General features: G+C 43.7%; 3 protein-coding genes across 3 annotated transcripts; 2 read left to right on the top strand and 1 right to left on the bottom strand.

Moving 5' to 3' along the window:
- Positions 1-1143: 1143 nt before the first annotated feature.
- Positions 1144-2742, bottom strand: Bfra_005076 (putative vacuolar sorting receptor protein; the record flags this gene model as incomplete). Its single annotated transcript, XM_037335463.1, has 4 exons — positions 1144-1368; positions 1751-1900; positions 1990-2320; positions 2378-2742. The coding sequence occupies 4 exons, from the start codon at positions 2740-2742 to the stop codon at positions 1144-1146; spliced, it is 1071 nt and encodes a 356-aa protein (XP_037192558.1).
- A 4945-nt stretch (positions 2743-7687) lies between these two features.
- Bfra_005077 (putative meab protein) lies at positions 7688-9043 on the top strand (the record flags this gene model as incomplete). The annotated part of the gene is made up of 4 exons (XM_037335464.1): positions 7688-7840; positions 7899-8115; positions 8168-8698; positions 8763-9043. The coding sequence occupies 4 exons, from the start codon at positions 7688-7690 to the stop codon at positions 9041-9043; spliced, it is 1182 nt and encodes a 393-aa protein (XP_037192559.1).
- Positions 9044-10483: 1440 nt separating this feature from the next.
- Positions 10484-12146, top strand: Bfra_005078 (putative telomere and ribosome associated protein stm1 protein; the record flags this gene model as incomplete). The annotated part of the gene is made up of 5 exons (XM_037335465.1): positions 10484-10504; positions 10638-10656; positions 10715-10888; positions 10999-11158; positions 11213-12146. The coding sequence occupies 5 exons, from the start codon at positions 10484-10486 to the stop codon at positions 11826-11828; spliced, it is 990 nt and encodes a 329-aa protein (XP_037192560.1). The 3' UTR covers positions 11829-12146.
- Positions 12147-15587: the final 3441 nt, after the last annotated feature.

Genomic DNA, 15587 nt, shown 5'->3' on the forward strand with positions numbered 1-15587 from the left:
TGATCGATTAACAACGCGTTCTATTCTTAATGAAACGTCTATTACTGTTAAGAGCAGCTTTAATATATCGATTCAGTACTTCAACCATTTTATTGATGGGCTGTGATATTTTTGTGGAGTATTTGTTCACCATGCTGATCAGCTTAGCATTTTAATCTTTAGGAGATATTCATTCATGGATCTGTTGAGTATACTTTCTCACTTAGTATCCGTTCAGGATATCGCCTTTCCTCAATATTCATGTTTACCTACATATAATCAAACACATTCAAGCTCTCATATCCATTCAATCATCCTCAATCACCTAGTCATTTATATCTATTTAATCTCTTGTACTCGAGTACGCATTATATATTTAGCATTCTCACCCAGATATTGAGAGATCCAGAAAGAGATCCCGCCAGGCGGGACTAATACTTGATGTGTGTTTGACAGCGTGCAAATGAGTCAAACAGCGATGAAAAGGGAAAAGAGCCAGACGGGAAAATGAAGAGAAGAGAGAGAGAAAGCAAGAATCGTCTCCTGTTTCACCGCAGTTGTCCGTTTTATTTTATTTTATACATATCAAGGTACCTACCTCACTACTCGGATGTATGTAGACAAAGAGTTAGTATAATCATCAGATTTCAACTTTTAGAAGGGTCCCGAAGAGCATCGATGTAAACTGATAGATACTGGGTATACTGAACAATTCCTAGACACGTCTCCCGTCTCACATTGCTCTCCTTTGCAGTATCGTTTGACTGTTGGGCTGGCTAATGTATATTCAGAACACATAACAAAACGTAGAATAGAGAATTGCAGAAGCTCTCTACTCTTTCTTCAAAACGAGGAACAGGAATACGCCCATCTAGTCCTTTCCAAATCGATACTATGCCTTCATAGCTGGAATCCCAAAGACAAAGACTAGAGAAGAGCCGAGAAATAAGAAAAATCATATCATAGGTAGGTCAACTATCTATTCCAGAGCCTTCATATTCGCATTCGTATTCATAACAATTGATTCCCTCCTGATGTTTCCCCTCACTCGCGGATTTCGAATCCATAACGCCTTATCCTTATACACCATACTAGCCCAATATCATCCCAGTTTTCCCCTTCTCCAATGTGCATCCTATACCACAGACGTTTCAATGCCCATCTCTAATCATCCCACTCCTCATCCAATTGATCTATCAAACGATTTTCATCCTCACTCCCCGAATTTCTCCTCCCACTTTCATTTGCACTAACGCCTCTATCCCTCCCACTCCCTCTACCATTACTTCCATCTCCAGAGTGTCCATTTGCGGAGATACTCAAGGTATTATATCCCCTATGGGTTGGTAAACATCTTGAGCATGATGAAGTAGCGATGATGAAAACGTCCTAATTAGTGTTAGTTATGCTTTTCGCCAAGACTTTTGTTCTTCTGTATAAATGGATAGAGGTGGATAGCGGTATACCAAGACAAAAAGAAATATGCAAATAGCAATATGTGATTATGGATGCAGCTTGACTTTGACACGCTTGTGAGGGTTTTCATTGCGATAAGTAGTGAAAAAGGAAGATTGTGATAATCTTTGATTGAAACGCCGGGTATTGTATGCTATAATGCTGAATGCCTATCCTAATTGCAGCCTGAAAACCGAAAAGAAAATGCTATGCTGAATGTCGCTGGCTCAATTATTTTGAATATATAAAGAAAACTTCGTCCTCCCACATGAGAGAACTTGTGTTCCGTGTATGGAATTACTCGGAACGTATATACGACTTCTGCGACCTGCGATTCGACATTCCCCTCACCTCCATCGTCGGCAATATCGACGAGCCATCCCGAACGGACGCTACACGGGGAAAGAGTTGTGGTGCTGATCTCATAAGACATTTTTTGCAGCTCACCTTTATGAAATCTCCTATGCTAGCCCAGAAGCTATAATTGGGCAATTGCCTCCACCCTCTTGCATGCGCGACATTTCGTTGATAGAAAACACCACCTAGGAAATATACCAGTATAGCAATAACTCCTATGATGGCGAAGACAGCACCCGGACCTACAGTCTGTTTGGCAGGTTCGGAGCCTCCGCAAGCAGCTTGTGAGCGCACTTCGAAGAAATAGGCGCATTCTTCTGGATCGGTTCCTACGTACGAGGCGGATGCAGTAGCGAGTGGGTCTTTCTCGCAATGAAAAGATATTATGCTAGATTTCCGCCGTATGGATTTATCGTCGTCATCGTCATCGTCCCAGCTTCTTTTTTTGTTCTTTCCTCCACATGGCGATCCATTCGTATACTCTACAACAAGCTTTCTTCCGCGGAGTGTTAAGTTTCCTGATTGCTGACTGAAATATGCTGATTAATTTGTTTGTCTGTAACAATAAAAGAAAGATCCAACTTACCCTACGGAATACTTCTTTCCGTCATATTCATAAAAAGCGCTCACATTCTTCCAATGGTTTTTGTCTACTCCCACAAAATCCTTCACCTCTTCTACCACTGGCGCGCACACGTTCAGTGTAAAGTTTCCTTTGTAATCATATCCTCTTGCATGCCAGCTGTCCGTCTTCGCATTTTTGGCAGGTTTCTTCCCTTCTTCTGGAGCTTGTATCGATAATGGTCTCAGATCAAAAAAAGACCCTGTTGTCGATGAAATAGTACATGGGTCAACAGGCTTGGGTTTCTTGTCCTCCAAGCCTGCACCTTCTACTCCAATGTGCAAGGCGAGTCCAAGCAGGAGGGCCGAGGGTAAAGATGTGAATCGCATGTTGGTTGGTTTCCCTCAGAAATTTTGGAATGGGGTAATCTCTACTATTCTGGGAGTTGAGAACGTCAGAGAGTAATAATTATGGAAATAAATTGAGCTTGTTGATAAAGCTCGAGAAATTCGACCAAGGTATGATGTTATGTTGAAGCTTCCTGATGCTTTCCAGGTACCGAGGAGGACACATAACGGCAATGCACCAAAATAAGGTTTTGGCGCTTGTCATCACGTGCCATTGCAACTCATGAAGCAATTAGGAAGGTGTTCAATATGAAGCTGTCTTCCTAGGTGTGTAGCAAATCAAGTAGAACATATGTTAAAAATCAAAGAAAAGCGTGATACATTCTAACGATAGCAATTAATAGTTATGAATGAAAGGTTGAGATGCTGTGGAGACATTATTGCCTGCTGTGTAGCTACAAATTCATAGCAAACTAACTTGAAGTTTTTTGAAGTTTGTGTTGATCAAATCACACATGTAGAGAACATGCTGGTACTAAAAGTTGTTACAAGAGTAAGTGAGCTCTCTTTTGCAGACAATCAAAGTCTAAAAAGCCTCAAAAACTAGAGCTTTCAACCAACCTCCTAGTACTTAGTGTGAGTTCCTGGTACTGATATTCATTAGCCACTTTAGACCCTCGGGGAGTTATCATGAGGAGTGGTTCTAGACATCGAATACCTGCTCCGTGGACCGTAAGCATCTTTCTATACAGTGCCAAGATCAGCAGGTGAGTAGACAACGTGGTTCTGTACCACATGAGCCATGGCACAAGAATAGTCGTCGGCGTTGCGGCAGTTGCCATTAAAATTGGAAGAGTATTTCGGACATAATCTTAAAGATAGAACAGAATCATGAATGGAAGTTTGCAAGGTCGTGAAATAACAATGTGCCTTCTCCATTGCAAGCTGTCCTTTTCATTTAAACACGTCATGGATCAGTGTGCTAGACTCCTAGAAGCGGAAAATCCCCAATAAAGATATCCATTCATTGGCATCTAACGGGTTTGACCCCCCCTATCAACGTCGAGACTCGAAATGCCAGAGGGGGTCGAGTCGACCGAGGTCGACGATATAAGGCTCGGTGAAAACCCAGCAGGTCGTTTCTTGCTAAGCTAAAGGGCCGTTTTTCGGGTCCGCTCATGAATTGATCCTTTAAGGTCCATTCTTTCAGCCGACTCCCAAGACTCAATGGCAGCATCCAAGGATTCTCAGAGAGGCTTGGTTGGTGACTCTGTATACTTTGTTTGTACTTCCCTGGAAAACTTCATTTTATCACGCGGCAAGTAGCCGCAGCTGCTCATGAACTCACGATGGGCGCATGATGGTCATAGTTGCCGAATTCGGACCCCATTCTCTTGACCGAGAGATTGCTGTATCGGTGTGCACTTTGAAAGTAAATCACGGTCGAAAGTGGATGGGATGTATCCTGAGCTGACAGAAATACTCAATTTTGGCCTCGCAATTTGAAACGTCAGCCCTGATGTATTCCCTCCTCGTTGCTCAAGGATTGGTTCGGTATATACTATATATTGATGGAGCTTCCAAGGTCCATGGATCATGAGATATGGACTCTACCGCGTAGCCTTAAAGCCCTTTGATCTTAACTATTTGAGGATATGAAATCCGAATAATCAAGTCCCACAGTCTCTCCGACTGATCTGCGTTTATTTGGCACATCTCAATTCTACGTGACATTGGAAACCTTAAAATAACAAAAGTGGGATGGCATTTTGGTATGTCATGGATGATGATGGTACCGACCACAATACTTGATGCTTAAAATTTCATACATCTTAATAATCACAGCCTTGTGGCAACTAAACATGTATTGGTTAATTAAGATCGGTGCGACAACAGTCAAACAGAAGGCTTTCAGTACAGCGCTACATTCCTGGCTGGACCTGCTGAAATAAGATAGCTTGGTAGATAAGGCTCCGTGGAGATATGCTTGACGTGATCATCTAGCTTGAAGAGAAACCCGGGCCAGCCTATACTTCGTGCAAATCACATCTCTCAGACCGGAAATGCAAAGTACAAGGGTAGTGTTCAAGGTTGGAAGTTAGAACTTAGTAGCGGATTTTGGCTTCAGAACCCCAGATATGTAAGATCTTACCTGTAAATGATGAAATTGATGAATCATAAAGCGTGGCACGCCCGCACGGTGTGAAGTATATTCTAAAAGGGATATAAATTGCCGTGGAGAAGAATTGGATATACGCGTGCAGCATCCAAAGCGACTACTCCGTACAGTATTGATGATTTATACAAGTTGTTGGTAGACTGTGGTTTGGACTCTGAAGGCTGGAAGATGTGGAAACTTGCTCGTCTATCGAATCTGTATTTTGAATTTGGAATCTAGCCTATTTAATCAACGCCCGCATCGTTTGTCACTCTTTTTTAGACCAATCATAATTCATGGTGGCGTTTTGTATTGCTCCATTGTCAGATGCGAAGTTGGCCGCTGCCTTGAGAAGTTGAGAAGAGTTTCTCTTTGGACGACCTCAACTTACAACGAACAAGTTGCAGCCGAGTGAAAAGCCACGATAGGTAAGACTCCAATTGAACCCAGGCAATGGATCAGGATGTGAAGTTACTATTTGGCAGGTGATCAAATCATCCATGCTCTGTAATTGTGATTTGAAGACATCCCGAACAATCATTGTGAATTTATGACGGCCACATCCGAATGATGACTTTCGGTCAAAATTCGACCTTTAATGATCAAGATGAATGACCAGATTGCCGGGAATAAACATGGCTTTACAATTGTGATATTGAGGATAATATCTTGGGAGAAAGGGAGCTTTTAGCCAAGTTCGTTGATGCAGTGAGGAGTGGTAAGCACTGGGCAAAGCGGAAGGGGAAAATGCCAAAAGAGCCATGCAAGCATTTACCATGGCAATGGTAGGATGTAACAATCACCGGTCCCGCGTACCACTCACATATCGTGAGAAATTTCAAACGATGCCAATGTAGACCTGAGCTATGCAATATATCCTTTCAGGCAAATCAATAAGTATGTAGCACCGACAAGCGAAGGAGGGAGAGCATGTTGATAAAGAAGCAATCAGATCAGTAAAGCCAGATAGATGAATGACCAGTACTCTCAACGGTTTCTGAAGAGCCAAGCTTTGTAGTGAGGCTGGTGTTGTTGGTATTGTCGTTGTCGGTGGTTCGTTGGTTCACAGAGCAGAATCGAGATGACACAGATTTTGGTGGCTGAGAGACTTATGCGTGTTCAGATAATAATGGATGAAGCGTGTAGTAGTACCTTTTATGGAAGCCATTTAGAAGCCATTTAGAAGGCCATCAATAAAAAAAGCTACGCTCGTTAGCACTGCCAGTATACGACATCCGCGATTCCGCACCTGATTTAACCTTGCTCACTCTGGTCTAGTTATGCCGAGAAAGAGCCACAATTAGTTTATGTGGAGAAAATATCCCTCGCAAGGTTCCATCGAGTCACGAATCGTGCATGTTCCTCTCCGCCTTTGCTGCAGTTTGCTGCCTTTTCCTGCATTTCTCTGCATTTCTCGTACCATGATGGGTTTACATTGTGCGGTTACAATGTCACTTTATTGATCTCTTCGAGTACATGCTGTACTCACCAAAACAGCAAGTCCCAAGCAGCTAATTGTGTATACCAGTCGAATTCCTTACCTTACCTACCTAGCACAGACAAAGGCGTACCCGTACCTACTTTGGACAATGCTCCTCTCTCTGTACAGTGCGATGTACTTACCAGTCAGCGAGATGCCGATCACGGTATGGAATCTGTATGGAATCTCAATTCTCCAATCAAGAGACCGTACTAATGGGCTCCATATTAAAAATATTTTGAATGGATTCATCAAAACTTCAAAAGTCCTAGTTCTTTCGGTCTTGTGCCTGGCTAACTGAATTCAAACATCATCTGAGATCCCGAGCTGCATCATCGTCAAATTGTCATTACCAGCCCTTCTGACAATCCTCGTCGTCTCGCATTTCTCATGGTGTCTTGGTCCAGCGTAGAGTTGGCCCTCACTCTGTCTGCACATTCAACATTGTCCGTAGGATCATACTTCGTAGTTAGTCGTTAGCAGTCACCCACCAGACGGCGTACGTACATGTATTTCTCCCAGTGAGTTTAACGAAGCCCCTCGCTGAGATGAACACGCTCCGTAAGTTGCCAAGACTCCTTTCACACGGTAACCTTGTCTTCCAATGCAATCATGTTCATATTATTTATTGCATTTTTAGATGAATAGCCCGAGCCGCACCAACGCCAACACCGCAAAAATTCTCTTCTCTGTTGGCGGAGTTCAAACTAGTGGATCCCAAACTACCTGGTACTCCTTTACTAGCTGCTAGAAGAATTTCCCATAAAAAATAAAAAATACGTATGAACCTTGGAATTAGAAACATCAACAAGAAGCAGGGTTCTGACTTGTAGTAGTGTACCGTGCTTTCCGAATCGGATCTGATTCAAACCCCTCCCTAACCGTGAAAAATATTCTCCTCCATCTAAAAGGAAGAAGCTCCTCAACTGAGTTTTCATTACACAACTTTTTGACCGAAGTCTCACATTCTTATTACTCTATCTTTTACTCTATCAATCATTCTCCAATACATTGTAACTGTATCAATCTCTATCACGCAACCACCGGTTCATCTCAGGCTCTCAGCCTCGTACGCCATCCCTACCTTATCTCCAGTTCCCAGAAATTCGGGAGTCAGTGGAACGGCGCCTATAGGGCCATATACCATCTGATAACGAGTAGTCTATTACTGTTTTTAGACGCAACCTCGCTGTCCAAGCTTCTGTCAAGCATTCACACTGTACCGGTTGTAGGGTGCATTCACTCTTTTAATTCGTTTGATCTGTATAAATTTTTGCCGAGGCCAATACCTGGGGCCAACAAAAGGCGGGGTTCGAAATACCATAGTATCACCATTTCTCCTTATTGAAATGGCAGACATCTCAACAAGCATGTCTATCGACGCAAAAGAATCTGTCCGAGAGGGCACAGATGAATCTTTGGATGCTTCTACACCAGAGGCGGAGACAGAAATCCCTCCGGAAAGTGTTGGCCAACAAAAGAGGAAGGGCGGTCGAAAGCCTGTATGTTGATAGAAGATACTCAGCTCTGTAGCGCCCCTTTGCTAATGCGATCCCTTAGATCTATGCTACTTCGGAGGAACGTAAGCAACGCAATCGTCAGGCGCAAGCAGCTTTCAGAGAGCGTCGCACAGAGTATATCAAGCAACTTGAAGAAACCATTAGAGTTCATGAGACGAACCTTCACAATCTCCAGAATGCTCACAGAAGTGCCGCTGATGAGTGTCTGATGCTTCGATATAAGAATTCTCTCCTTGAAAGAGTTCTTCTAGAGAAAGGTGATTATATCAATTGGGCATTCTTTCGAGCATAATCTAATTCTTCTGACAGGAATTGATGTCCAAGCCGAACTGCGTGCAAAGACAGGAAGTCCTCACCTTGGTCCAACGCATATGCAACAGAATATGGCTCAGCCACCTACTGTTCAGCGTGCCATTATGAACAGACATCATCAAGCTAGGCGATCGAACTCGAGCATTGCGCCGAAGCTTGAGCCCGGAGTTTCTTTCCATACCAATCAATCGCCACAGTCGAGACCTACTCCACCCTCGCACGCGTCGTCGCCAACGACAAGCTCGCCAGGCTTCAACAACCAAGGTGTACTAACTCCACCTTCTTCTGACTCTCAGATGCAGCATCAACAGCAACAACAACAACAACGCCTCCATGCCGCCAAAACACAAGCGCAGCATGCATTGTCAAATACCACCGGACTTCTCGTTAATACTAATGTAGCATCGCCATTAGGGGCAAAGGGGCAAGGAAATGGCAATGGTACGGGTAATACAGGAGGCGCTCCGGGAGCTCCTTCTTATTATCCGTTATTCCAAAATCATATTGAGCAACTCGGCAAGCTGTCCCGTCCCCTGTTATCATTTTCTTTTTTTGGAACTATGTTCGTCCTAGATTGATTCCGTGAGTACAGAACAGGAGTACGATGCGCAAGCCGACATGGTTGACGATCAACCCGAAATCGCAGGGCCCGGCCCGTATCCCGAATCGATTCCCGCTGGTCAACTCAACCAGCAACTCGGTCACCCTCCACACTCGCAAGGTATGCACGGCGAAAACACACCTCAAGCCTATAGTTCGATGACGCAATTACTTGATCCTTACGACCCGGTACTCGACATGGACCCCTTCGGTCTTTCGGCAAGCATGCAATTTCCAACTCAATTCTCTTTCGACACGAGCTCAATGCGATGAGCCATGATCGCTCATGATACCCACGGTTGGGCATAATCTCTCCTACGATTTCGGCTGGCGTTCGAGTAATGATAATCGGTTTTGATGTCTCGTGGGATCAGGCAATGATTTTTTTTTTTTTTTGGTTTTTGGGGTTCGGTTTGGGAGCATTTGGGATGGAGTTTAAAAAAAACAAAAAATGGAAGGGACGGAGCAAAAAAAGTTTATGAGCAATGGCTATGGCAGATTTCGAGTTGCTATCGCATAGCATCATTCGCATGCCTTCAAGGCGATCGCGGTCATGAGCACGGTCTAAATAAGCACTGTATGTATTGAGCATTTCATTCTCTCATGATGGAGATGGCTTTCACGGTGGATAAGGAAGATGCGTACGCATACTTAAGGGCAGAGATGGGCGGAGTAAGTTCCATGAACGGGTATTCCTGCCTGGCGACAATGGCAGGAAGAAAAAGCATCCACAAATGGAAATATATTGGATGGTTTCCTTTTCTTTAAGATACATTTTCCACGACATTGTCTTTCATTTTCTAGTTGTTCCTCTTTCCTTCTGTCATTTGGATTGGTGATCGTTCCCTCATGAATGATGCCACTATCTATCTTGAAATATACGTTGATGCTGACGTTTGGATGAATGTAAAATTGTATGTAATTACGAATGAATGATAATACCAGTAAACGAGCGATTAATATGATAATTTGATATTGACTCCAAGCAAGGAGTTCTGAATAAAACAATTTGACACTTTGCTTTGTGATTAATTTCTCCAACAACAGAAATGATGAGACAATCCGCGAAATGCCGATTTTTATTATAAAAAGTAGTCGCAATGTATTAGAATCCAGAACATCCGAGCTCGCCGCCTCCATGAGATGAGATCAACAAGAACAAAGACAATTGATGAATCATGGCTTAGAACCTCACTCCATGTCGCACAAATGATTGTCATACGTACATAATACCTGCCTAGGTATCTATGAACCTATCATTATTGGAGTCAAATGATTTCACAAAGCATATTCGCCATTTTTTTTAAATAAAAAAATCAACATCCAATAACCCCAATGAGAAGTTTTCAATCCTGCTATCACTACTCTGTCACTTCCATCACTCACTATCACTTATCACTGCAATCAAAGCAATTCTCGACTTTAACCCCACATCTCAGAAAAATATTGGAAAGCCCTGGTGGGCTGCTCGCTTATATCCAACACTAAACTAAATCAAGTTTAGATTCTTTGTGTACTGAGGAACGAACCGACTTTTCAGCATCAACGACGATTTACAAGTTTACCTTGTTCTCCAACCGCAAATCAGCAATTCTCGAGAGACGGCTTCCTTGTGTTCAGGAATCTGTCAGTCTCGTTTTCTAAACTCACAACCCCCGAATTGTTCTCTCGGTAGCAAAAGCTTCTTCGGAGGCACTCGAGAAGCAGATCAAGATGTCGGGTATCGCTTCCAAGGTAATTATTATTCTCTCAACAATCAACAATAAATTTTTCATGCAGTTTGCGCTTGAAAAGACGCGGCGCAGATTCAGCCATACATTGATTTTCAATCATTTACGAGTTCCAAGGCTAACATGAATCAATATAGAACCTTTACGAGCTTCTCGGTACGCACGAATTTACTCAAGAAACAATGTTTGAAGCACAAAAACTGATCAAATATAGGCAACGACCACGAATATGATTCCGACAAGGAGCCAGAGCCACCAGTGAAGGTTGTCGATAAGACTCCAGCCCGCAACACCAAGCGCAATGCTACTGGAGAAGCACCAGCAGCCAAGGCTCCTGTAGCTGATGGACGTGGTGCTCGTCGTGGAGGATACTCCGGAAACGAAGGTGGTTAGTACATGGACAATCTCAATTTTCATACATTAATACCTCCAATGTCACGGAACATTTGAGCTAGTTGCAGTGGTCAATCAGAACATTAGCTAATGCTATTTTAACAGCATTCCGTGACCGTAACGCTGGCAGCACCAACAACCAAGGCAAGCCAACCGATGACTCTGTCCGACAAGATCGTCACCCAAGACGTGAAGGTGGTGGACGTGGCCGAGGTGGCGCTCGTGGAGGTGCCAAATTCGATCGTCACAGCCGTGGAGTCGGAGGGTAAGAAATCCCCTGTGATAAAAGTGGTAGCATAAAATATTAACACTCTAAAAGTGATTCCGAGAAGCAAGCTGCTCATGGCTGGGGTGCTACCGAAGGTGGTGCCGAGCTCGCCGATGAGCAAGCCGGTGAAGCTATTGCCAAGACCGAGGCTAAGGAAGATGGTGAAGCAGCTGAAGCTGCCGCTGAAGAGGCTGAGCCAGAAGACAACAGTGTCTCTTATACCGATTACCTCGCTCAATTAGAGGAGAAGAGAGCCGCACTCAACGCCGCTACCCCTGAAGCTCGCAAGCCAGACAGCAAGCTCGACAAGAAGTGGGCCAACGCCAAGGCTATCGCCAAGGAGGACGAGGAAGACTTCGTCGCTGGAACTGGTGGCAAGGCCAAGCGTGAACGTCAACGCACTCAAAAGCAAGTCGTTGAGATTGATCAACGTTACGTTGAACCCACCGAACGTGCTGGTGGTAGAGGAGGTTTCCGTGGAGGCCGCGGACGTGGTGATGGACCACCACGTGGCGACAGAGGAGGTTTCCGAGGACGTGGTGAGGGCCAACGTGGACGCGCTCGTGGCGATAGAGGCCCACCACGCCAAAGTGCCCCAAGAAACGGAGGTGCTTCTGCATCCATCCAAATTGAGGACCAATCTGCTTTCCCAAGCCTTGGCGCATAAAGTTTCATTGAAACTGAACCTGCCGATCTTTCACAACATGGCATAACATGATATGTAGAAATGATCTCAAAAAATTTGTGTTTTACGCAATCGTTATATGAGAAACAAAAAATTTGATTAAAAAACGGGCCAAAATTGCATTGTGAACTGGTTAATGAAGGATTTTGCTCATAATGAATGTACAGAGAGGCTTCTACGAATAAAAGGGACGTATTGGTTCTCAATGATGTTTCGTGATGGGACGTTTCTCATTTCCATTTTAACAACTTGTCTTTTTGTCTTTCTTTGATCTTACCTTGCGCGGGTGGTGATGTGACGGTCTGGGGGTGGGATCTGGTTACCTGGACTTTTCTTCGCATTTCACTTGCTTGTAACGGTAGATAAAATGAATCGGGTATTTTCTCTCCATCTTGGTTTTGGGGGTCTTGATATCTATTTGTTCGACCTTGGCTCTTTGATAAATACACATCAATGGGAAAGGGAAGTAATGAAGTCTAGCTCGAATGTCTTTTCATCCATGAAGTGAGATAGGTACGTAGCAAGAGCTACCAAGTATATGACACGCCTGCTGTTTCATGGTACATCTCAAGTCCTTGTCTGTATGTATGTAGTCAGTTATGGAGAAGGCATGTCCAAGAAGTTTTAGGTTTATAAGTCTGAGATTTCCCGAGTACATGAGTACGAAAGCTTTTGTCTCCTTTTTGTCACTCTTTTCAAGTCCTTTTAAGTGGACTACATAGGTGGAAGTAGAGCCTTAGTCTTTGGTCATCTTTGGAAAAGATTGGGTACATTTCCTTGTTGAGAGGCCTTTTTTTTTACTCGGGAAGGAAGATGTCCTTTTATTCATGATCGTTGCACGACACAAACGCATTCCTAGGGAATCCGTCAATATTTTCGTTTGTATATTCGGCCAAGCGAGATTAAACAGCTTCTTGAGGGTGTTCGATCGGCTAGCTGGGGAAGTACGGTGGAGTATTATGTGGTTGAGTCTGTCTGATAATGAAGGATCATGTCCTAGGTGTCTAGATTCTCGTTACTGCTAATGGTAGATAACTTGTGTTATACTGTGGAAAGCCTCAGTATGGTTGTTGACGTCGGTATCTTTCTAGAAGTTTTCCGATTTCGACTCCAGTCATTCCCTTGATGTCCAATCACATGTGTATTCCATCATCGATGTTTCCGAAAGGATTGATTGAGGGTGTGGCAAATCAAGCGCCGGCATTCACAGATATTGGTCGAGCCTGGGTGGTGGCTTGATCCTGGTGGTTTATGTGGTGGAAGGCGGATTTTCGTCTAATTATTCCACATCATCGCCACCATCTTATCCCATCTAGTATTCTTCAAATTCTTCGCATCTTGCATGTCCTAAAATGGAATGGGAATCATTAAGACAAGCATTCGACTATGCTAACATGTTACGCTCCAAGTCCAGGGTTAGGATACTTTTGTGGTGGGGGCAAGGTGACCACTCCGCTTCGCGTAACACAATGAGGATATAATTTATAGCAACCACGACTCTTCCACATACGACCATAGACTGAAGAGAATTGGGCATCCCGTCCGCTCTGCCATACACAAGCTTCAGATCGGTGGATTAGTAGTTGGGTGGGTGACCACCAGCGAATCCCCACTGTTGTATGTTTAATCATTATTTTTGTTTTTGTTGAGGGGGCGGAGACGAGGGGATATTCAGATGACGCTTTTGCTGGACTTGGTCCCTGACAGCGGCGTCTTTTTGGCACCGCGAAAAGATAGGTAGGATGTAATGCTTTTAATGTTTCACTTGCCTGCGTTATTGATTAGGTCCGTTCTGGAGGCTATCACTCGTTTGCTTGAGGTTTTGGTTTTTACCCCTCCTTAGGGGGAGCATTAGACAATTACTTGTGAGATTTTTTCTTGGGCGTGTGATTTTTTGATGCTTGGAAGCTTAAATCCATCCTACTTCTGGTGATAGAATATTTATTCTCTGTCTACATCGACAGGAAGTTCAGAATGGGTTTACCTAGAAAAGTATATATCGACTGCCGGTACGTCAGATGAGGAGATAATATTTGTAATTCTGATGTATTTAGGTGTACCTAGAGCTATATTTTACTTCCCTAGAATTTTGCTGTAGCCTTTGAATAGTGGTATTGTTGATGTGTGAGAAAGGCGGGTGAAAAGAGTTCTTGGTGAATAACGTCATGATGAGGGGGAAAAGGTGAAGCTATTGGACGTTCATTGTAAATTGATATTGAGGTTTTCTGGCTATCGAGCTATTCAAATGTATTCTTGCTAGGGAAAGTTATGTTTGCCTGGGTGATGGACAAGAGGGATATGTTATACAAAGGGGACACGGTCTGTTGTATTCTCGACTCGGAAAGAGAAACATCATTGGATTCAGAACGAATTGCTACGACTACTGAATCAATGATTGGAGATCCTATATTGGTTACGAGAGACTGGCGGGGAGAAATGATAATCTTTGCTTCACGGATTTTAGAAATGGCGGTCTTAAGGTGTCGTGGTTTTCTTGTCTTCAGAGGGCAATGCAGTCTAGGACATGAATATGATATGCACTCTTCTGGCTCGTGCCTTGCGAATACTGTAGAGTAATATGAATACTATGTCAGTTTGGAGAAAATTTGATGGCTTGCTTGCGCGGCACTCCAACGCGTGATATGGCAAGCCTCGCCACTGACTAAGGTGACATTCAACTTGAGAAGTTATAGCTGGGATTTTGTGGGTGAATTCAACAGATTCGGCTTATCGTTGCTAGCTCGTTGCCGTTGCTAGACACATAGTGATGATTATTGATCTCTGCATTATTTTCGTACCGAGCACAGAAGCTCATCTTCCGTCATACTTCGGATGTTTGAGTCTACTTATATCAATGCCGTCGTCAATGAGTGCTACCCTGACAGCGTCCTGTAAATCTTCTTCAGGATCTTAAGGAACCATCAAACAAACGAAGCTGAAGGGTTTGAGACAAATTTGTCACTAGAGAAAATTGAAGAATATGACAGAGATAAAAGCAGAAATGACCTGCATAAGACTGATGATACATGCTCTGAGTAGGCTTTATTCTACTTCAAAGCTCTCCCTCCAAAAACAGTCATTTGTGCTCTATTCTACGAGCTTTTCTGGACGTCAAAACCTGCTCTTTTTGGCACGACGCATTGCCTGATTCGCAACGAACATGATCTTGCAAATTGAGGAATAGAGAATTTGCTTCTGCCCATCCCGATAGATTCGCAAGTTTGCTAACACGGAACTAGGAGATATGGAGGGTATACTAGATGAAAAGTATGCGTGCATTACTCTTTATGTGCAGAATGCACAATGTCACCATCATCGAGATATAACCGCTGCCGAACTTCCCCTCTACATCTCTGAAGAAAGATGTCCCGAGTTTGACGACAGCGAAGAGATCGATGGTGGCGACTCGGAGGATAGTCGTTCGGGAGCTTCAACTTGGAGCTCCTAGATCTAACTATCTTCTTCCTTGTTCGTAGACAGGCTTCTTTCCAGCACCCCTCAGTCAGATCCCCGGTGAGGAATTCCCAATAACCGCTATCATCCATGTGCGCAACAGGAACTCCAAATCGAGACAGAAACAGGTAGGGGGAAAGCGTTGTAGGATCATACCTCGTAAATACAAGCAAGCATCTTGATTTTGCAAAGTAGATCTTCATTTCCTTCCCACTCTTTTCACTTCCCACGTATCCTTTTACTTTCTACGTCCTTTCCGCTTTTCCTATTCCCCATCTTCCCACAAGC

The sequence above is a fragment of the Botrytis fragariae genome, assembly GCF_013461495.1.
Source record: "Botrytis fragariae strain BVB16 chromosome Unknown tig00000054, whole genome shotgun sequence".
NCBI classification, from domain to species: Eukaryota; Fungi; Ascomycota; class Leotiomycetes; order Helotiales; family Sclerotiniaceae; genus Botrytis; species Botrytis fragariae.